The sequence below is a fragment of the Erpetoichthys calabaricus genome, chromosome 3 (genome assembly GCF_900747795.2).
Source record: "Erpetoichthys calabaricus chromosome 3, fErpCal1.3, whole genome shotgun sequence".
In the NCBI taxonomy this organism is placed as follows: domain Eukaryota; kingdom Metazoa; phylum Chordata; class Cladistia; order Polypteriformes; family Polypteridae; genus Erpetoichthys; species Erpetoichthys calabaricus.
In genome coordinates, this window is record NC_041396.2 from 307138069 (window position 1) to 307161334 (window position 23266).

Below are 23266 nucleotides of genomic sequence, written 5' to 3' on the forward strand. Positions count from 1 at the left end.
AGTTAGCACAGCACCCAGGAGCTTAACCGTGTGCTCTGATTGGGTAGCTTCTCAGCCATCCGCCAATAGCATCTCTTGGTTGAATCTAAATGGGCAAATCAACTGAGGAAGCACACATACTGTAGACCGCAGACATCCATGAAGCAGTGAAAAATCTGCGATATATATATATATTCACATATGCTTACATTTAAAATCCGCGATGGAGTGAAGCCGTGAAAGACGAAGCGCAATATAGCGAGGGATCACTGTATTCATACGGAGAAAGTCCAGTTAGCTGTCCTGACCTAAAGCTGAGGCGTCATTGGGTTATACAACAAGGCAAGGAGCCAAAATACAACAACTGAACGGCTCAGAAGAAATAAAAAAAAATGCACGGAGGGTTTTGGAGTGGCCCGGTCAAAGTCCTGACTTGAGGTGCTGTGGCAGGAGCAGCTGACACTCCAAAGCCTACCAGTGTGCCCGAGTGAAGGCAGCTCTGCACAGATGGGAGGGCCGCCTAAAGACTGAGATCAGACGGTAGAAGTGTTTAGATGCGATTATTGCTGCTAAAGGTACCGCTGCCAGCTATTGAGACAGTGGGGAGCAATGACTCTTTACTGTCAGGAAAATTCAAACACTTGGAAAATTCTGCTGGGAACAGAGTTCAAAACAGGAAGTTCAAACAGTTCAGTATCTTATCACCATTCTAGATCAGTGTATAAATAACTAGCTGTCCCCCGTGACTCTGCCCACGTAGCAGTGAAACAGAACAAATTTTAAAAATCGATAATAAAAACGTAATTCTGCCCAAGCGGCAGGCCGGTACACTCCATCGTCAAACATTGGCACTGCATCTGATGGTGTTCAGCTCTGATGGGAGAGCGTCCCCCGCGTGGGGAGAAAAGCACGTAGCCATTGAGCAGCCACCTTCTAAAACAGACGTAGCTCTGATCTCTCTCTCTCTCTCAAAAATGTCAAACGTTACTCCTTAACAATCTCTACATGATATTGTCTACTGAACAAATGGGTAGTGCTAGCTAAGTGGGGGCAAGGTGCACTCCAACATGTGGCGACAGGTACAGAGACTGCCGTGTGACTGAGAAGGGTCCCGCCCTTCATCCCGCAACCTCTCTCTTGGATTTGTGCTGATAAATCAGTACCGCAAGCGAACTCTGATACTTAGAGCGCAATGAGAGAAGTCGCAGAATTAACCGGAATGTTCAAGCAAATTATAGAAAAAAATCCAATCTAAATCCGTGAAGTAGTTCTCTTGTGAAAAGCGGACAGACAGACAGACGTTGGATATATACGGTACTGTGCAAAGGTTTTAGGCAGGGGTGAAAAAATGCTGTAAACAAAGAATGCTTTCAGAAATATAAATAATGATTGTTTATTGTTATCAATTTACAAAATGCAAAGTGAGCAAACAAAAGAGAAATCTAAATCAAATCAATATTTGGTGTTCCTACCTTTTGCCTTCAAACCAGCATCAATTCTTATAGGTCCACTTGCACAAAGTCAGGGATTTTGTAGGATTCTAGTCAGGTGTCTGATCAGCCAATTCTACCAAACAGGTGCTAATGACCATCAATGTCACACGTAGGTTGAAACACAGTCATTAACTGAAACAGAAACAGCTTCAAACTGGGTGAGGAACAGCCAAACTCTGCTACCAAGGTGAGGTTGTGGAAGACAGTTTCATGTCATGGCAAGACTGAGCACAGCAACAAGACACAAGGTAGTTCTACTGCATCAGCAAGGTCTCTCCCAGACAAAGATTTCAAAGCAGACTGGGGTTTCAAGATGTGCTGTTCAAGCTCTTTTGAAGAAGCACAAAGAAACGGGCAACACTGAGGATCGCAGACGCAGTGGTCGGCCAAGGAAACTTAGTGCAGCAGATGAAAGACACATCAAGCTTATTACCCTTTGAAATCGGAAGATGTCCAGCAGTGCCATCAGCTCAGAACTGGCAGAAACCAGTGGGACCCAGGTACACCCATCTACTGTCCGGAGAAGTCTGGCCAGAAGCGGTCTTCATGGAAGTGTTGCAGCCACCGACATGGAAACAAGGCCAAGCGACTCAAGTATGCATAAAACCGTAGGAACTGGGGTGCAGAAAAATGGCAGCAGGTGCTCTGGACTGATGAGTCAAAATTTGAAATATTTGGCCGTAGCAGAAGGCAGTTTGTTCGTCGAAGGGCTGGAGAGCGGTACAATAATGAGTGTCTGCAGGCAACAGTGAAGCATGGTGGAGATTCCTTGAACATTTGGGGCTGCATTTCTGCAGTTGGAGTTGGAGATTTGGTCAGGATTAATGGTGTTCTCAATGCTGAGAAATACAGGCAGATACTTATCCATCATGCAGTACCATCAGGGAGGCGTAGGATTGGCCCCAAATTTATTCTGCAGCAGGACAACAACCCCAAACGTACAGCCAAAGTCATTAAGAACTATCTTCAGCATAAAGAAGAACAAGAAGTCCTGGTATGAAGTGATGGTATGGCCCACACAGAGCCCTGATCTCAACATCATCGAGTGTGTCTGGGATTACATGAAGAGACGGAAGGATGTGAGGAAGCCGACATCCACAGAAGATCTGGGGTTAGTTCTCCAAGATGTTTGGAACAACCTACCAGCCGAGTTCCTTCAAAAACTGTGTGCAAGTGTACCTAGGAGAATTGATGCTGTTTTGAAGGCAAAGGGTGGTCAGACCAAATATTGATTTGATTTCGATTTCTCTTTTGTTCATTCACTGCATAAAATAAATGATTAACACTTCCATTTTTGAAAGCATTCTTTGTTTACAGCATTTATTCACGCCTGCCTAAAACTTTTGCACAGTACTGTATATCTATAATAGAGAGAGAGAGAGAGATAGAAATATAGGTAGATAGAGAGATATAGATATTGGTAGATGGATGAAAAATTATTCCTTATACATCCTACAAGTCAATAATTGTTTGCAAAGAAATCGACAGAAGGCATTTGGCACAATATGGAGACATCGTTTAAAGACGGCAGAGTGTTTATGAATGGATCGTAAAGTTCAAGTGTTCCGACAAGTATTAAACATGAAGAAGGTGTGGGATGCCCATCTAGTAACGACAACATTGCCAGGCAGGGCCGCGCCTTGACTCTGAAGGTCTAACGAGGATCTCGGCCCCCTGGTACACCTTCAGCCGAGAAGTGGATTACTGCTAACACGCTCTTGTTTCGCACAAATGGAGAGCGGAGCGGCCATGTTTACTCCTGGAGAAGCTGACCGATTACAGTCGAAACTTTACCACCGTGACCACAGGCGTGTGTGTGAGGAACGCTGTACGGCCAACTCTCAGACCAAATGATCACGGAAGTGAGGCCAATCATTAACTCGGCCTGCTCGAATGTCTGTGGCGTCTCAGATGCGTCGGGCGTGTTTTTTATTGTCCCTGGAGCTCCTGTTGTTGTGTCTTCTTTGGAACTTATGTGACTTGGCTCACGTTGTGAATATTCACTGCCCAGAGATGTCATGGCTGCAGTTTGTTGTGTGAAGTATGTTGTGTATTAGTGAAGGTTTTTCTTTTCTTTATTATTGATCCACGGATCTCAAATGTTTAAGTGATAGTGGACTGTGGGTGTCGATGCCACCCTCCATGTCTCTCCATTAACACCTCCATGTCTTCATTATCGATAGTCGTATTTTTTTTCACATGGTAGGGTAGTCATGTTGGTTACGTTTCTTCCCTGAATGATTTTTAAAAACTACAGGGTGAGTTGTCACGTCTTGTAATAATTAATAATAATTCTTTGCATTTATATAGCGCTTTTGTCACTACTCAAAGTGCTCAGCAATTGCAGGTGAAGGGCCCAACAGAGCAGAGTCCCTGTTGTCATTTACGGGATTCGAACTGCCAACCTTCCAGTTGCCAGTGCAGATCCCTAGCCTCAGAGCCACCACTCCGTCTCTACGTCCCTTGTACCTGAGCGATGAGGTGACATCAGAATGGCCAGGAACAGAGCAGGGGGCTGTAGTGCCTGGGGTGTGGACCACCAAAGTCTTCAGTTACAGTGACTGTGTGACTCGGGCTACGTCCACACCACCACATTTTGATTTCGATTATAAGAATTTCTCCAAAAACACACATGACATTGACGTTCACCAACACGGGGCCTGCACACATCAGCGGAAAAAAAATCCTTGAAAGGGCTGGTAATTTACTGGTTTGCAATAAATGCCCACAGCTGGTGGCATTATTTGCCTTCTGCGCATGTATGCAGCATTCAGATACGCACACAGGTAAGAAGAACAACAAGCACCGTGGAAAGCCGCTCCTCTACGTCTGCCATGTTGGAGTTTTTTGTTTCTTTTCCATGAAGAGTCTCTGCAAGGGAAGGAAAACGTCATAACGAGCAGGATCCAATCAGAGAAGGTCAACTTAATAAGCACAAACCGATCAGAGCGCGACTTTAGACTGTCTACCTTTTCACCTGTCCTCATTCATTTTTCTGGAGTATACACGCTCTCGTCCCTCGATTATAAAGCTGCCATGTGCACAAAAAGAGGCTCGAAATGTGTGAACACAACTTCCCATGTAAACGCCGGGACGTCCTAAAAGAAACGTGACAGGGGAACGTACGTATATTTACAAAAACCCTGACCCATAGGTCCCCGACATATCGGAGAAACTGGGAAATGACGACTCGCATGTATGACAGACAGTTCATATCACAGAGCCGTATAATGCGCGTGACTAACATATTACACCCCTAAAAGCGATGACACACAGACTTTCTTTTAGTTCCCTTTTAAGAGGGCCAATGCTGCGTATTTGATGAAAATACCAAAAAGTTCTTCAGTGCAGTCTATAAAAGCTCCCTGTTGTCCCTTCTCGGTGAAATGGCCGACAGGTCAGGAACTGCGGCCAAACCCGTTTAATGACACAGTGACTGCTGTCACCAAGCCGTCATCGTAATGTGATTTGAGTCGTTCTCGTGGAACTTTGTGCTGAGTTTGTCCCACGCTGTTTGAAATCGGGCTATGCCTCTTCATATCCAGGTTTGGAGAACGGTTGGATTTGTGGCAAATGGCGTCTACGAGAGGGGTCAGGAATATCTCTGCCAAGCTTCAGTGTGTCACTCCCGCTGTGCTGGATGAGGACTGGCGCGGCACTACATCCATTTTCCATATGGTGTGGGAGTTCATACATAAAACGTGTGTTGCCAGCATGAAAAGTCCATTTGGATTCATGTTGGGTTCTCCTGGCGTATTCCGAGCGGTTTACTGCCCTCATATTGCAATAAGGGCACCTAATGAGAGTGAAACTGCCTTTTGTTAACTGTAATCGGTGACATTCCATTAGTGCATTGTGACGCCAAGATGGCATTGACAAACGTTGTGCCTCGGTGGCCTGCGTCAGCCCGTGAGTCATTGATTTTAAGAGAGGGTGGCATTGACAGACGTGTGATGGCTGGTTTGTTGGTCAGGTGACTGGCCGATCCCTCAGTGTTTCCTATGGCCCGCACGAGTCATTGTAACATCAATCCTGTCATGACACGTGCCAGGTGCTGGTGGCCTTCTGCAGACCCCCCCCACAACACAGACTAGAGCTCCTATAATGGTGCACGTGATCTTATACTCTCAGTTGAGGAGAGCGCAGCCAGATAGTCGTGAGTGAAAGGGGGTGGAGTCTCAAGGTGTCAGGTGGGAGGCTGCTCTGCCAGCCGGTATATGTATATGCATGAGGCTGATTAGCATGCTCCATATATGGAGGGCTCAGGGCAGCGTTCACATACACACAGGTGATTGTGATTTAAATGCAGTGTAAATGTTCGTATGGCTGGTTTTATACATTTATTTTTGGCTGTATTTTCCTGTTTTTTTTGGTGTGCCCATACACTCACCAGCTACTCTATTAGGTATACCTGTTCATCCAGGTGGGTGCTCCAGCATATGGTGGTGGTTGAAGTGGTTCACTACTCGCTAAAGTGCTTTGAGTAATGAGAAAAGTGCTACAGAAATGTAAAGAATTAATATTATTAACTTCTTGTTAACACAAACATCTAATCAGCCAATCAGATGGCAGCGGCTCGGTGCGTTTAGGCCTGTAGAGTTTGTCAGGACCACCTCGTGAAGTTCAAACCGAGTGTCAGAATGGCGATGAAAGCGGACTGAAGTGACTTTGAATGTGGTGGTGTGGTTGTTGGTGCCAGACGGGCTGCTCGGAATATTTCGCAAACTGCTGATCTGCTGGGATTTTCACCCACGACCATCTCTGGGGTTACAGAGTGTGGTCTGAAAAAGGGAAAATATCAGTGAGGGGCAGTTCTGAGGTCAGAGGTGAATGGCCAGACTGGTCTGAGAGGATAGAAAAGGTAACAGGAACTCAGATAAGCACTCGATACAACCGAGGTGTGCAGAAGAGCAGCAGACCACCACCCTGGGTGTCACTCCTGTCAGCTAAGAGCAGTCAACTGAGCCTACAATTCACACACGGGGCTCACAAAAATTGGGAAAAACGTTGCCTGGTGTGACAAGTCTCGATTTCTGCTGTGACATTCGGATGGTGGGGTCAACAACATAACAGCAGGGGTCTATCCTGCCTTTGTATCAATGGTTCAGGCTGGTGCTGGTGGTCTAATGATGTAGGGGATATTCACTTTGGGCCCCATAGTACCAACTGAGCATCATTTAAATGCCACCTAAGTATTGACCGCGTCCATCCCTTTATGACTGCCATCTTCTGACTGCTCCTTCCAGCCTGATAATCCGCCATGTCACAAAGCTCGGATCGTCTCTGACTGGTTTCCCTGAACATGACAGTGAGGTCACGGGACTCCAATGGCATCCACAGTCAGCAGATCTCAATCCAGCAGAGCACCTTTGGGATGTGATGGAGCGGGAGAGTCGCCTCATGGATGTGCAGCCATGCCGTCATGTCAATAAGGACCACAATCCCTGAGGGATGTTTCCAGCACCTTCTATGCCACAGAGAATTACGGCAGTCCTGAAGGCAAAAGGGGCGTCCAATCCGGTGCTAGCCAGGTGTACCTAATGAAGTGGCCACTTTATTGTATTTTTCAGTTTTATAAGCGAGGCCCCTGGAGAGCATTATCAAAAGTCATTGTTTTCAGGCCTGCGGTGGGTTGGCACCCTGCCCAGGATTGGTTCCCTGCCTTGTGCCCTGTTATGGCTAGGATTGGCTCCAGCAGACCCCCATGACCCTGTGTTCGGATTCAGCGGGTTGGACAATGGATGGATGGATGGATGGATTGTTTTCAGGCGTTAAAAATGCCGGGGTAGTGTAGACGAAAGAGAGTACAGTAACTAATGTCCGTGTTTTTAAATGAAAACGTCGTCGTGTGGACGTAACCCGAGCAAATCCCCTAAAGAACGTGTGCACGTTAATAAGCACAAGGTGTCTTCTTAGGCTGAAGCCATCAGACGTACGTTCCTTATAGTCTCTGCTCTGAGTCTCAGCCTGAAGGGGGGTAAATGGCGTGAGGCCGACAGCCAGGCGAGTTTATGGAGGTCCCGTGATCTTGGGCTTACTTGAGCAGTTGTCAGGATTGAGCCATAAAATGAGGCCACATGCAAATGAGATGCTTGATTTGTCAAAGGAGTGCACAGTGGCCCAGCCGACTGCGAGAGCCTGATGAGTCCGCAGAGGTGCAGAGTTTAACATCCGATCAGCGACGATAAGAGCGCTCAGCGGCCTGTGCTGGCTCATTTTCAGAAGGCTTTTTGATAAGACGCCACACGAGAGGTTAGCAGTCAAACTGAAACAGGGAGCTTGGAGGGGAGGGCAGACTTGGCTCAGACACAGGAAACGAAGGGTTAACGGCGAGAGAAACGTTCACAGAATTGGGTGATGTTGGGATTTGGTGTCCAGCAGGGGTTTGGGGGGGGGTGGCAGACTTGGCTCAGACACAGGAAACGAAGGGTTAACGGCGAGAGAAACGTTCACAGAATCGGGTGATGTTGGGATTTGGTGTCCAGCAGGGGCTGCTGCTCTTTTCAATGTACAGAAATGGTCTGATAAGAATGTAATCGGGGAAAGCCCGTTTCACATTAGACGACTTTTCCGGCGATTTCTTAGCCAGTCTGCGCTGTTTTTGTCACATGTGACCTACCTAACGACTGCCACCAGCTAGTCTGTGGCTGGCTACAATACAACGAATCCCGTTAGGCTCGGGGTGGACTGTACACACAGGAGAACTGACGACCAGTAGATGATTGGCCAGAAGTATGATGAGTAGACGGTAGCAACGAGGAATGTTTGGAGCGTCGCAAGTTGCAGAGAAGCTCGTCTGTCTCACGTTTTATGCTCAAAACATAATGGGGGGAAAAAAATTAAAAGGGCCGACCTCAGCAATTAACCCTTCGTACAACACTGTCTCTGTCAAGCAGCATGGGGGTGGCTGTGGACCACCCAAACAGAAGAGAAGCTCGTCTGTCTGATGTCTCGTATTTTATATTTACCATAGCAGAATGGGGAAAAAAAGAAATAAAGAGCAGAGTTTGCTGCTGAACTTACTGCAGCTCTTAATCATTCATTCAGCCCCGCCTCTGTAAAGGCAACACACTATTGGCTGTGAGAAAAAGGGGCGGTTACTACTCTGCTGGAAGATCGGCACTCAGTGGACAAATGTGAGTGGGCTACGATTATCGGTTGTGTCATTTGACATGGCGGGGTGATGAGATTGACAGTTGCGTCAATGTGACGTCGGCTTAAGCTGTTTAAGTTCACAGATGATACCAAACTAGCTGGATGGTCAAGTGAAGTTTGAATTGTTACAGGAGGGCTTGTGCAGATTTGTGGATGAGGACACTGAATATAAAGGAGGCAGAAATGGTAGATATGAGATATGAGGGCCAACACTTAAAAGTGCACCTTATGAGAAGTCATTGTGGACTGGTCACTACCAGCATCCAGGCAGTGGACAGAAGCCATTGAGAAAGCTGATAAGGTGTTAGGCTATATAGCGCCCCCTATGTGTGCTGTACATGTTTTAATGGAGGACATTCTCAAAAATGAGTGAATGGGTCAGTGCAGAGTGACAAGACAGTCATCGAGTGTTTCTGAACTCTGTGGCAGGACATTCAGAAAGCTAACAGGGTATTGGGTTATGTAGCGCCCCCTGTCTGTGGTGTTCAAGTAGTTTACATTTCTGGAGATGACCAACTGCTTAGCTGTGGCCCTGCCCTCCCTGGAGATCAAGTACGACATCGACGTTCAGCTTTCAGTCCGCGTGGCTCCTAACAGGGTGGTGATGCATGTGAGCTCCAGGGAGGGCTGGGCCACAGCTCAGCAGGTCACTTCCATAAATGTGAAGGTGTGAGAGTAGAGGTGTGTGTGTGTGTGTGTGTGTGTGTGTGTGGCAGAGCTTGGAGAAGGCGTGAGGTCAGACCCGGGCATTTCATCAGAAGGGACCAGACTGAAAGTAGAGGTGACTGCAGGGGCAGCACCAGCAGCCAACCCTCAGGACAAGGTGCCAGGGGGCAGCGAGAAGAGTGGCCACTAATGGGGTAGGGGCTTTTACACAGCCGCTCACCCGTACCAGCCATCCAACCACTGGGTTGACTGATGCACACTCCTGCCTGACGTCCCATCTCCAGCTCCACCTTTCCCAAGACCTGCACCCTCCTCCAGTTTAGCCCAGATAAGAGCGTGAGCAGTGAGTTGAAGACACGAGATGTTACAATGCCAGGCTCTCATAAGAGGGTGGCGGGTGAGTGGGCGAGACTTGGGCAGGGAGTGGGCTTTCAAAGATGATGTGAGGGGTGGCACTGGCAAGCAGTTGACGTGGTGGCAGTGGGTGAGAGCCGGGGGGGGTGGGGGCTCAGGACTGGCTGCATCTGATTGGCTGCTCTTTTTGTGACTGAACTTCTCTCTGCCACCAGACCATATATGAAGGAAATGAGCTGAACCACGCGTTTGGGCTTTGCCACTACAACAACTTCCTCTTCTGGAACGAATACCGAAGTGGCAGCATTTACAAGCTGGACCAGAAAACCAGGACGGTCACACTGCTACGTAACGAGCGCCCACCCATCTTTGAGATCCGCATGTATGACGCTCAGCAGCAGCAAGGTAGGCTGGCATTAGCTGGTGGGTCCTTCGCTGGGGATGGGGTGAAGGGTTGCCTCACCTGGCCACTTGAGCAGCATTTCTCTGTTGGTCGCAGGTTCCAATGCTTGCCGGGTCAACAACGGGGGCTGTAGCAGCCTGTGTCTGGCCATCCCGAATGGGCGGCAGTGCGCCTGTGCCGAAGACCAACTCCTAGATGACGACAATGTTAGCTGCAAAGGTAAGTTTGGGCTCGGGGGCATCTTACTCAGAGTGCCAGCCTCGGGCTGCCACCTTGCATCTCTTTCTTCTTTTTTTTTTTTTTCCCCCCTCTCTTCACAGCAAACCCATCGTATATTCCGCCCCCCCAGTGCCAGCCTGGCGAGTTTGCTTGCAAGAACAATCGCTGCATCCAGGAGCGCTGGAAGTGCGACGGAGATAACGACTGTCTGGACAGCAGCGATGAAGCCCCCGAGCTCTGCCGTACGTACCCAGCTGGGCGAATGGGTTTGGGGTGGTGTTAGGCTTTGGATGCCAATTGCTGCTTTCTTCTCTTTAATTCTCTACAGATCAGCACACCTGCCCCTCCGACCGTTTCAAGTGTCAGAATAACCGCTGCATTCCCATCCGCTGGCTGTGTGATGGCGACAACGACTGTGGTAACGATGAAGATGAGTCCAACACCACCTGCTCAGGTAACGAGTTGCCATGAGTGACACTTACATGGGTCATACATATAAGTGCCACCCCCTTGGAGTGCTGCTGCCCTACTGTCTTATTATTTTACAGCGCCTTGGCAGGTAATGCCAGGTTGTGCCCATTCCCCCTCTCATTGAGTTCACTTGCTTTGGCACACATTCTTATGCCTACACTCTCCACGTCACTACACTAGGGGTGTAGGTGGCATAGTGTGCCACTTTTGTGTATGACACTCTTGCTGCCACATCTCTATATGTAGAAAATTCACCATCTGTCTGTCTTTCTGTCTGTCTGCCACTTCACGGATTTAAATTGGGTTTTTGTTCTGGAATTTGCTTGAACATTCCGGTTGATTTTTGCGACTTTTCTCATCGCACTAAGAATCAGAGTTCGCTTGCAGGACCGATATATTCATGTAAATCTGAGAGCGAGGCTGCGGGCCGAAGGGAGGGGGAGCCGGGAGCCAGGCAGGGCCCTCCTCACTCACGCGCCAGCCTCCATTCAAGTCGCTCTACCTTGCGCCACGTGTTGGAGCGCACCTTGCCTCCACTTAGCTAGCGATACCTGTTTGTTCAGCAGACATTATCATCTCGAGATTGTTAAGGAGTAACGTTTGACGTTTTTGAGAGAGAGATCAGAGCTACATGTATTTTAGCTGCTGATTGGCAGAGATATCACGGCCACATGCTCTTCTCCCCTCGCTCTCCCGTCAGAGCTGAACACGAACGGATACAGTGCCAACGTTTAGATAGATAGATAGATAGATAGATAGATACTTTATTAATCCCAATGGGAAATTCACATTCTTCAGCAGCAGCATACTGATACAATAAATAATATTAAATTAAAGAATGATAATAATACAGGTGAAAAAAGACAATAACTATGTATAATGTTAAATATTAACGTTTACCCCCCCTGGTGGAATTAAAGAGTCGCATAATTTGGGGGAGGAACGATCTCCTCAATCTGTCTGTGGAGCAGGACGGTGACAGCAGTCTGTCGCTGAAGCTGCTCTTCTGTCTGGAGATGACATTATTTAGTGGATGCAGTGGATTCTCCATAATTGATAGGAGCCTGCTGAGCGCCCTTCGCTCTGCCACAGATGTTAAACTGTCCAGCTCCATGCCAACAATAGAGCCTGCCTTCCTCACCAGTTTGTCCAGGCGTGAGGCATCTTTCCTCTTAATGCTGCCTCCCCAGCACACCACTGCGTAGAAGAGGGCGCTCGCCACAACTGTTTGATAGAACATCTGCAGCATCTTATTGCAGATGTTGAAGGAAGCCAGCCTTCTAAGGAAGTATAACCGGCTTTGTCCTTTCTTGCACAGCGCATCAGTATTGGCAGTCCAGTCTAATTTATCATCCAGCTGCACTCCAAGATATTTATAGGTCTGCACCATCTGCACACAGTCACCTTTGATGATCACAGGGTCTATGAGGGGTCTGGGCCTCCTAAAATCCACCACCAGCTCTTTGGTTTTGCTGGTGTTCAGGTGTAGGTGGTTTGAGTCGCACCATTTAACAAAGTCATTGATTAGGTCCCTATACTCCTTCTCCAGCCCATTCCTGATACAGCCCACGATAGCAGTGTCATCAGCGAACTTTTGCACATGGCAGGACTCCGAGTTGTATTGGAAGTCCGATGTATATAGGCTGAACAGGACCGGAGAAAGTACAGTCCCTTGTGGCGCTCCTGTGTTGCTGACCACAATGTCAGACGTGCAGTTCCCAAGACGCACATACTGAGGTCTGTCTTTAAGATAGTCCACGATCCATGCCACTAGGTATGAATCTAATCCCATCTCTGTCAGCTTGTCCCTAAGGAGCAGAGGTTGGATTGTGTTGAAGGCGCTAGAGAAGTCTAGAAACATAATTCTTACAGCACCACTGCCTCTGTCCAAGTGAGAGAGGGATCGTTGTAGCATATAGATGATGGCATCTTCCGCTCCCACCTTCTCCTGATATGCAAACTGCAGAGGGTCAAGGGCGTGTTGAACCTGTGGCCTAAGGTGGTGAAGCAGCAGCCTCTCCATGGTCTTCATCACATGTGATGTCAGAGCAACAGGCCGAAAGTCATTCAGCTCACTAGGACGTGATACCTTTGGGACTGGGGTGATACAAGATGTTTTCCAAAGCCTCGGGACTCTCCCCTGTTCCAGGCTCAGGTTGAAGATGCACTGTAGAGGGCCCCCCAGCTCCGATGCACAGACCTTCAGCAGTCGTGGCGATACTCCATCTGGACCCGCTGCTTTGCTGGCACGAAGTCTCCTCAGCTCTCTGCTCACTTGCGCTGTTGTAATTATAGGTGGGGATGTCTTTCCTATGCTGGTATCAGCAGAAGGATGTGTGGAGGGTGCAGTACTCCGAGGTGAGAGTGGGTTAGGGTGGTCAAACCTGTTAAAGAAGTTGTTCATTTGGTTTGCTCTCTTCACGTCTCTCTCAATGGTGGCACCCCGCTTCGAGCTGCAGCCAGTGATGATCTTCATCCCATCCCACACTTCCTTCATGCTGTTATTCTGCAACTTCTGCTCCAGCTTTCTCCTGTACTGCTCCTTCGCCGCCCTGAGTTGGACTCGGAGTTCCTTCTGCACGCTCTTGAGCTCATGCTGATCACCGTCTTTAAAAGCCCTTTTCTTCTGATTCAAAAGGCCCTTGATGTCACTTGTAATCCATGGCTTGTTGTTAGCATAGCAGCGTACTGTTCTTACTGGAACTACAATGTCCATACAGAAGTTGATGTAGTCAGTAGTGCAGTCAACAACTTCCTCAATGTTCTCACTATGAGATCCCTGCAGGATATCCCAGTCTGTAGTTCCAAAACATTCTTTCAGAGTATTCTCAGCCTCCGGAGTCCACTTCCTGAATGATCGTGTGGTTACAGGTAGGACTCTAACTTTTGGTTTATAGTGAGGCTGAAGCAGAACCAGGTTATGATCTGCTTTCCCAAGCGCAGGCAGTGGGGTGGCGCTGTATGCGTCTTTAACGTTTGCATAAAGTAAATCAATTGTCTTATTTCCCCGGGTGTTACAGTGCACATACTGGGAGAATGCAGGTAATGTTTTGTCCAGCGTCACATGGTTAAAGTCTCCAGCGATTAGCACAAGCGCCTCAGGGTGCTGCGTTTGTAACTTAGCAACAGCGGAATGGATGATGTCACTCGCTGACTCCTCGTCTGCCTGAGGAGGAATGTATACAATAACAACAATGACATGTCCAAACTCTCTGGGCAAATAGTAGGGACGTAAACTTACGGCCAACAGTTCGATATCCCTGCAGCAAGTGGAGATTTTGACGTTAACATGTCCAGAGTGACACCACCGTGTATTAACATAGAGAGCGAGTCCTCCTCCTTTGTGCTTACCACAGGTACTTGCATCTCTGTCCGCTCTAACTGTGCTAAACCCGGGTAGCTCCACGTTGGCATCTGGGATGGTGTTATTTAGCCAGGTTTCGCAAAAACACAACAAACTGCATTCTCTGTAGGTCCTTACATTTTTCACCAGCGCAGCCAGTTCGTCGATCTTATTTGAGATTGAGTTTACATTCCCCAGAATCACAGAAGGCACCGAAGGCTTGAAACGCCACTTTCTCGCAAGCTGCTTCTTTTTTAGCTTAGTGCCGGCTCTGCTGCCACGATACCGCCTTCTTACCTCGTCAGGTAAATGTGGAACCACACCGGCACTGACATTTGTTCTCAGCGCCCGAAGTTGAGTACTTGAATAGGCGAGTCTCGGCGTGTTAAAATCCATGCCCACGTTGTAAAAGTAAGTGTGTCCAGGGAAGGAATCCACATAAAATAAAGTAATAGGAGTGATCAATAAATAAACATAGAAAAATAAAAGTAGAAAAGTACACATACATATACAGTCATACACAGAGCTGCTGAAAAGGCTGCCACTCACGGCGGCGCCGGATGCACATGTATAACGTTTGACGTTAGAGCGTACCCACCTTCTGCTTGGCCAGAGAAACCTTGAGAACTTTTTACATTTTTGGTAAACGGATCACAGCTTCATTCTCACAAAACCAAAACTATTGCACACGAAGAGGTCCTTGGATGTGAAATATATCAATATCAATTCTTCTCAATACAAATTATTAATTTTTTTGATTTTTAAAGTTTCACTACTACACGGGCAGAGCCGCGGGGGACAGCTAGTGTATAATAGTTTGCAGATTGATGCTTAGACTGGCAGTGCCCATCTGCCGCCACTGTGTTTAGACTAATTAGTTATCCTTTTGTATCCTCTCCAGCTCGGACATGCCCACCCAATCAATTTTCTTGTGCCAGCGGGCGCTGCATCCCCATTTCCTGGACCTGCGATCTTGATGACGACTGTGGCGACCGTTCCGATGAGTTTGTGTCCTGCGGTAAGTGACCCCATGCAGTTCCAGTGGTCCAGGCTGACCGGTGGACTCGTGATCTTATCTCAGTCTTTCTCGATGTCCCACAGCCTATCCCACCTGCTTCCCACTGACTCAGTTCACCTGCAACAATGGCCGCTGCATCAACATCAACTGGCGCTGCGATAACGGTGAGTGAGCGACCCCTGGAGCCCCCCCGCGGGCTTCTCTTTGATGTGTTCAGTTCAGGCCACTTCTGTCCTGGTGGCCACCGGTGATCTTCTGTGTCTTCTCTTTTTGTCTTGGCTCTTTGTTTGCCAGGCCACCATTGTCCCCCCACCCCCATCAGTATTGTCCCCCTCTTCCCCTCCCTCTGTCTGACTCCATTATCTGCCCTTCCCTTTTTATTCCTTGCCCAGACTCTACCCGGGCTCTCATTCCCCATTTGAGTTCCTTAATTTGGCCCTTGCCCACTCCCCACTCCCCAAACCCCCCCCCGGGACTCCTTTTCTCAAGAAGTTCACTTACCCCAGGCCTACTGTTGGGTCTTTTTCTCATACTCCCCCACCTCCCATTAGTCCATCCTCTCTATATCTCTATATTGGTTTCCTGACCCTGACCCGACCCCCCTGCCCTCTTCACCCATTACATTGCAGTTCCTGCCCGCCTCTCTTGGCTCCTCTTTGCTTTGTCTGTCCCACGTCCCCCCGGGCGCTGTCCTTTTTTGTGTTTGTGTTTGTGTCGACTCTCCTGTCTGCTTGGTTCTGTGTTTCAGAGAAGGATTGTGGGGACGGCTCAGATGAAATGACTTGTGCCACCCTTATCGGTTAGTGACTAGCTCTCAACGCGCCCTTGACCTTGCGCTCTAACCCAAGCTGGGCGACCTGCTTCCTACTGTGACTAGCGGCCAGTGGCTTCGGCAGCTAAGCTCCCCTGGCCTGCTCTGCCCTGCCCTGTGCCCCTGCCAACACTAACATACCCAGCTGCAGTGGCGTGTGCTGACCGTGCACAAACAGAGCTATGCAGACGGCAGCGGTGGTGGCAGGAGCTCGAGGTGCATGCCCTCAGCCTTAAGAGCCCGTTCTCATGACGTGGTGGCTCTTTTACAGACAACGACTGTGGTGACAACAGTGACGAGGCTGGCTGCAGCCACTCCTGCTCCAGTGCCCAGTTCAAGTGCAACAGTGGCCGCTGCATCCCAGAGCACTGGACCTGTGACGGGGACAATGACTGTGGGGACTACAGCGATGAGACCCACGCCAACTGCACCAACCTTGGTAGGTGATGTTACACCTTATGGGTTACGACTGCATGTTGTCCATCCGTGGGAACCCCTCACTCATGACTGCTTCTGTCTGCCCTGTAGCCACGCGCCCCCCCGGCGGCTGCCATGGTGACGAGTTCCAGTGTCGCATGGATGGGCTGTGCATCCCCAGTAGGTGGCGCTGTGATGGTGACACAGACTGCATGGACCTGAGCGATGAGAAGAACTGTGAGGGGATGACACAGAGTTGTGACCCCAGCGTCAAGTTTGGTTGCAGGAACTCTGGTGAGTTGACACCCTCTGCCCGTCACTCTGACTCTGGGGTGTTTAGCTTGGTGCCCGCCTCATGCCTTCCTACTGCTTTTCCACAGCCAGGTGCATTAGTAAGGCGTGGGTTTGCGACGGGGACAATGACTGTGAAGACAGCTCGGACGAGGAGAACTGCGAGGCCCTCGTGTGCAAGCTTCCCTCTCACTCCTGTGCCAACAATTCTTCACTCTGCTTGCCACCTGAGAAGCTGTGTGATGGCAACGCTGACTGTGCTGACGGCTCAGATGAGGGTGAACTTTGCGGTGAGTAGAAATGGGCGATGTGGCAAAAAAATGTGTATATATATAAAATATTTTTAATTTGTGGACAATTCACAATTATTTTAACATCGATTATCACTTTCAACTATTCTTGAGAAAAATGAGACGGTTGTCTACATTTATGCAAACTGAATGTCATTCATATACTGTACATACAAAAACATCTACTGTGTGTGTGTGTGTATATGTATGTGTACTGTATATATATATATATATGTATATATATGTATATATATATATATATAATGTGTGTGTGTGTGTGTGTGATATAATACTGTATATACAGTGGAACCTCGGGTCACGACCATAATTTGTTCCAAAACTCTGGTCGTGACCCAAAGTAATTTCCCCCATAGGATTGTATGTAAATACGATGAATCCGTTCCAGACCGTACAAGCTGTATGTAAATATATATACACTCGCTCGCTCGCTCCCGCTCTCTCTCTCTCTCTCTCTCTCTCTTTTGCTCTCGCTCTCACTCTGTCGCTTTTGTGCGCTCTTGCTCGCGTGCGCTCTCTCTTTTGCTCACGTGGGCTCTCTTTTGCTTGGGTGCGCTCTCTTTTGTGCACTCTCTTTCTCTCTTTTTTGCTCGCGCACGCTCTCTCTCTCTCTCTATTTTGCTCGCGCACGTGCTCTCTCTCTCTTTTGCTCGTGCGCACGCTCTCTCTCTCTTTTGCTCGCATGCGCGCGCTCTCTCTCTTTTGCTCATGTTCGCGCTCTCTCTCTTTCACTCGCTCGCTCGCTGCACAGGGAGAGACAGAACACATGTGGAAATCATCGGCGCGTACGAACCGGAAGGGAAACTGGCTTGTTCGTCACCCAAATGCGTGAACAGATGCAAAAGTTTGGCGAACTTTTTGGTCATAACCCGATTTTGTACATGGTCTGAGACGTTCTTGATCCGAGATTCCACTGTAATACAATATATGCATTATATATTGTGATCAAAAGGGGGTGCCCCAGACCCCCAACTCCTGACACAAGTGCACAAACCCAGTCGAGGGTACAAAGGCAGTGTATTTTATTTTAGGACTTATCCCTTTGCTAGCTGGGATAGACTCCAGCAGACCCCCCTGCCCCCAAGGCGACCCCTGTTCAGGAATGAGGGAGTTAGAAAATGGCTGACCTTCCAGACCGAATTACAAGCACCACCCCATATTGTGTTTTCCTCCTCTGCCTCCCGACTCCGACTCCCCGAGTGAGGTTTGAGACCTCCCTCTATCTTGGACCCGGGTGCACTTCCAGTGCCACATGCATCATGTGACGGGCACACTTCCAGGTCACAGGAATATTTGCTCATAACAGGGATGTCCTCTCCCGACAGCGCCCCCTGGTGGAACCCAGGGATCCTGACAGGGTTGCTTTTCCGTACTGCAAATCCAAAGCAACCCAGTGGGTGTCTGAACTGGGAAGCCGGTCGGAGGAGCACTGCCACCTTTTGTTCTGGGGGATGAATTGCATATTTACTAATAATTGTCCCTTCTGAGCGGTACTGTCTCTTCAGAGAATCCTCGGGTACGACTGGCCTGACTTTATTTTTGAGTCCCGAATGAGACATACGACCTGCATGGTGAGGGAGCGGAGCGTCAGTTATGCCTTTACGACCACGTGGCGCGATTACCCGAGGGTGATCTGACTCACAGGACCCTCATTGTTGAGGACCCGAGTGGCTGGACCAGGCCTAGGGGGACGCCTACATAGCAGCCAGATAGGACTGGACTGCGTGTCTACCTGGGGAGGGGGTTACCAACTGGGATCCCGATGTGTTTCATCGTGTGGTGGGTGCGACAACTCTATACCAGTGCCTGCTCCCTGACCTGACCTGACCTGAGTGGGATAGAAATGTCAGATCTTTCCAGCCGAGTTGTGCCTCCATTCTTGCACTTGTTCCATTACCGGGTAGAGTCTTATCCTCGAACCCACTTGGAAGGGCAGCCCACCCACTCCTGTACTTAACTATGCATATACTGTATGTGTATGTGAAGTTGACTCACTCACTCACTGACTCACTCACTCATCAACGCAAACATTTTTTCCAATTTAGCTGAAAAGCTGAAAATTGGCAGGCTGGCACATAGGAGATAGGTAGCAGGTGGGCAGGCGAGTAGGTGTCCGCTAAGAGGGGACGTTTTGATAGATCAGTATCTAGGGGTAACCTGCCTTTCAAATATAAAAACTAAATTCCTCCCAAATCTCAAACGTTTTAACTGATTTGGTTGAAATTTGGTGACGTTTTAGGAGTAAGAAGGCCGCTGTAGAGAGTTGGCTGCTCTTAGGCAGTACATCCTTTGTTATCAGCACCGAAAAATGGGACCACCGCTTTGTACAAATCAAGGCTGCAACCAAAATAGAAGGACAGACGTTTGGTGAAACTCGAAGACGCAGGTAGCACGTTAGGTCCGCTGTACCCCCCTCTTTAGTCGTCTTCGTCGTACTCCTCACAGTGCGCAATTAAACACACACACACACACACACACACACGCACACCAGTCTGACGGGGTGAGGCGACGGCGTCCCACTTGGATTGCCAAGTGGGCTTATCAACATAAACTTTGAAGATTGGGATGAGTGACATTGGGGAGGGGGGGGGGGAGGACAGAAGTTGGTGGTGAAATACATGGAGTATTGCAGGGGACTGCAGTGAGCCACCCCCCCCCCCCTTGCAAGTCAGATCACAATGTGCCGCTGTGCTCCGGTGCACAAAACACAAACCCCTCGTGATGCCAGTTTTAAACCAGGGGTTCTGCTTTTAAAACTAAATGCCCCCCCCCCACCACCCTGTTTTGTTCAGTAGTTTAACTTTATACTTAATGAAGCAATCAACAAAGGGGGATTGTAATTCACTGTTTTTAACTTTCTTGTTTTAACAGCAACAACAACATCATTTATTTCTAGAGCACATTTTCATACAAATGATGAGCTCAAAGAGCTTTACAGGGTGAAGAAAGAAAAGTTTATAAAAAATATAAAAATAAGATTAGGCAATACTAAATAATAAAGAATAAAATAAGGTCTGATGGCCAGGGGGTCAGAAAAGAAACAAGAAAAAAATCTTCAGGGGCTTCGAGGCCACGAGACCACCCTACCCCCCTAACATCAATGATCTCAATCAGTCCTCAGGGTTTTAAGGCTTAGATGATGATGATGATGATGGTCATGTGGACCTCTGGCCTTCACACCCATCAATGTAGGGACTGCACGGTGCCCTGATCAGGTGGTGGGGGCGCAGATTGGCACCACAGAAAACTGGAAAAAGAACAGCAGAGAAAGTAAGGGTTAGTATGGAGTGTGGAGATGTGATAAAAACGATAAATCAATGCACATACAGAATATCAGAGTGACACTAAAATGAAGCTGTGAGAAAGCCACGTTACAATAATGAGTTTTTAAAGTGCTCCACCGTGTCAGCCTGGCGAATTTCTATTGGTCAGCTATTCCAGATTTGAGGTGCATAACAGCAGAAGGCTGCCTGCCCGCCTCACCACTTCATTTAAGTTCCGCTCTTGGAATTCTAAGCAGGCCCTCATTTGAAGATCTGAGGTTACGATTTGAAGTGTAAGGTGTCAATGAGTGGACGCTAGGGGTCGCTGTTGCCCCATGAAACCCAACAGACAGACATTCAGGACACACTTGGAAAAGCACTAAGAAGAATTTTAATTTTTTTAACTAAAGTGCACAAAAGCACCACACATGCCACAATCCACCAATAACAGTAATCTCTTCTATATATTTCTCTTCTGGTTCGTCCTGGTTCCACTGCAAAACCGGTCCCGCCCACACACAGCCGACACGGCATTTCTTGATTCCTATTCGTCCTCTTCCATGTCATGCACTTTACTGGCCTGCTGAGCGTAATCCATCCAACAAGTACTCGAGGTGCTGCCACAACGGTAAAGTAGCTTTACCACCTTAGCGGGAGCCACCTGTGTCTTTACCACAGCTTCTTACACAGCAAACATCAGAAGGTAAAAATGATCGTGAACACATTCAAGAATACAACTGTTCTCTAGCGTTCACTTCCATGGGTGCACAGATAACTCAACCTCCTGGCCACGGACCATACTGTTTTAAAATACACGGGCAAATTGATCACCAAATCTCTCCACTATACGCTAACACTTCTACCTCTCCAGGATATGGACAGTTGTATGTTTGTGACACAGCGCACGCTACTGAAGTACGCTTACAAAATAAAGCAAACTCTGCATGTTTAGCGAAAATGTACTTTTCCAGCTAGATTCCATGGTCAGAACCATCAACCCCTTTGCTAAATCATACAAACACATGCATGAAATCGCTCAGTCCAGTCTAACAGCATCTGTGCGAATGGTTTTCAAGGAAAACCCTAGGCAGGATTTACGACGATACAATGCCCTGACGTGTCACACTGATGTTGCAGCGATTTTCGTCAGAGAAGATGGCGAACTGCCTGCCGAAAGGGACATTTGTATCTATCCCATACGTAACTCCTGTAAACAGATTTCCACGCTCAATATGAATTGCGATCCTGTGGTTTTCCCACTTTTATTCCCTTACGGAGATATTGGCTGGGACAAAGATTTACAACATGTTCCCGATAAAAGAACCGCCAAGCGAATAAGGCTTACTCAATGCCAATTTTACGTGTACAGATTAGCAATGAGGAATACATTTAGGATTTTGCACTCCAGCAGCAAACTATTCCAACAGTACATTGTGGATGCGTATGTTAAAACAGAGGGCGCGCGTCTCAACTATCTCAGATTACATCAACAAGATCTGCACGTCGAACTATCGGACGCACTGCAAGCAAACGCTGAAAATAACGTACGTGTAGGCAAAATGATCAGATTACCGTCCACATTTCCAGAAAGTCCAAGATACATGGAGCAAAACTATCAGGATGCCATGGCCATAGTACGTAAATTCAGAAAGCCTGATTTATTTATCACTTTCACATGTAATCCTGTTTGGCCGGAAACCACGTCTTTCAAGAAGTATTTATTTCTTCTTGATTTCTGAATTCCTTTCTCACCGTTTTCCGTTCCTATTCTTACACCACCGTATGCTATGGCGGGCATTGGCTAGTTAATAATAATACAATAATCAATCCTCCTCTCCCAGCAGCTCCGTCACTGTCCCTCCCAACTCCGGCACAGCTTGCTGGGTCTCTCATAGTCCTTTATATAGTCCTTGACCCGGAAGTGCTCCTGTCCTTCAGTCCATGTGATTCAATAGCATTTCCGGGTCAGATGAAGCCTTTATATGTTTCTTCAGCCCGGAAGTACTTCTGTTCTTCCGTCCCCATGACTTGGGAGTACTTCCGGGCTATAAGGAAAATAAAAATCCCTGCAGCGTCACACGGTGGCACCCACGGTCCTCAGCAGGGTTGTGAATGCAAACTCCATCTTCCATGATGCCCTGCGGGAGTCCGGGGCACCTCTATGCTGCAGGGAGGACTCCATCTAGCGGCCTGGATGTGTTGGCTGGGATAAGCTGCCGGCCGTCCATCACAAAGGTGGGAGACATTCTGAAATATAGGATGGAGCAGATTATTGAAGGCTTTGTAAACCATCAGCAGGATTTTAAAGTCAATTCTAAATTTTAATATAATAAAAATAAAATATATGCAGTATATGTATGTGTGTAAATATAAATATAAATATATATATGATATCTATCCATCCATCCATCCAATTTCCAACCCGCTGAATCCGAACACAGGGTCACGGGGGTCTGCTGGAGCCAATCCCAGCCAACACAGGGCACAAGGCAGGGAACCAATCCTGGGCAGGGTGCCAACCCACCGCAGGACACACACAAACACACCCACACACCAAGCACACACTAGGGCCAATTTAGAATCGCCAATCCACCTAACCTGCATGTCTTTGGACTGTGGGAGGAAACCGGAGCGCCCGGAGGAAACCCACGCAGACACGGGGAGAACATGCAAACTCCACGCAGGGCGGACCCGGGAAGCGAACCCAGGTCCCCAGATCTCCCAACTGCGAGGCAGCAGCGCTACCCACTGCGCCACCGTGCCACCCCTATATGATATCTATTATATAAAAATATCCTGAGGTGTGACTTTTACAGACAGATAATTTCAAGCCCCGCCCTCCTCTCCACCATTTCCGGTTCACGGCCCACACCTGCGGTTCTCTCACCTCTCATTGGTGTCAATGCTTTTGTCAGACGCAGTTCCTGCTCTCTCAGCTTGTATACATTTTTACATTTTCCTCAATTTAATACAAGACATACAATTTATTTGTTTCCTTCGATGTCCTTTTTTGGACAGTAATGTTAGACGTTCTAGATGAAACGTCAACGACTAAGCGAAGAAGAAAGGGCAGCG

The 23266-nt window shown here is 48.1% G+C and overlaps 1 protein-coding gene across 1 annotated transcript in view; it reads left to right on the forward strand.

The window, feature by feature from the left end:
• LOC114649218 (low-density lipoprotein receptor-related protein 1-like) overlaps positions 1 to 23266 on the forward strand; it is a 141430-nt gene that overhangs the window by 32253 nt on the left and 85911 nt on the right. The window contains exons 14-22 of the mRNA XM_028798706.2: positions 9863 to 10052; positions 10147 to 10269; positions 10371 to 10511; positions 10598 to 10723; positions 14985 to 15101; positions 15185 to 15265; positions 16184 to 16351; positions 16441 to 16623; positions 16710 to 16910. Of these exons, the coding sequence (XP_028654539.2) occupies positions 9863 to 10052; positions 10147 to 10269; positions 10371 to 10511; positions 10598 to 10723; positions 14985 to 15101; positions 15185 to 15265; positions 16184 to 16351; positions 16441 to 16623; positions 16710 to 16910 (1330 nt within the window). The remainder of the gene's footprint in view (positions 1 to 9862; positions 10053 to 10146; positions 10270 to 10370; positions 10512 to 10597; positions 10724 to 14984; positions 15102 to 15184; positions 15266 to 16183; positions 16352 to 16440; positions 16624 to 16709; positions 16911 to 23266) is intronic.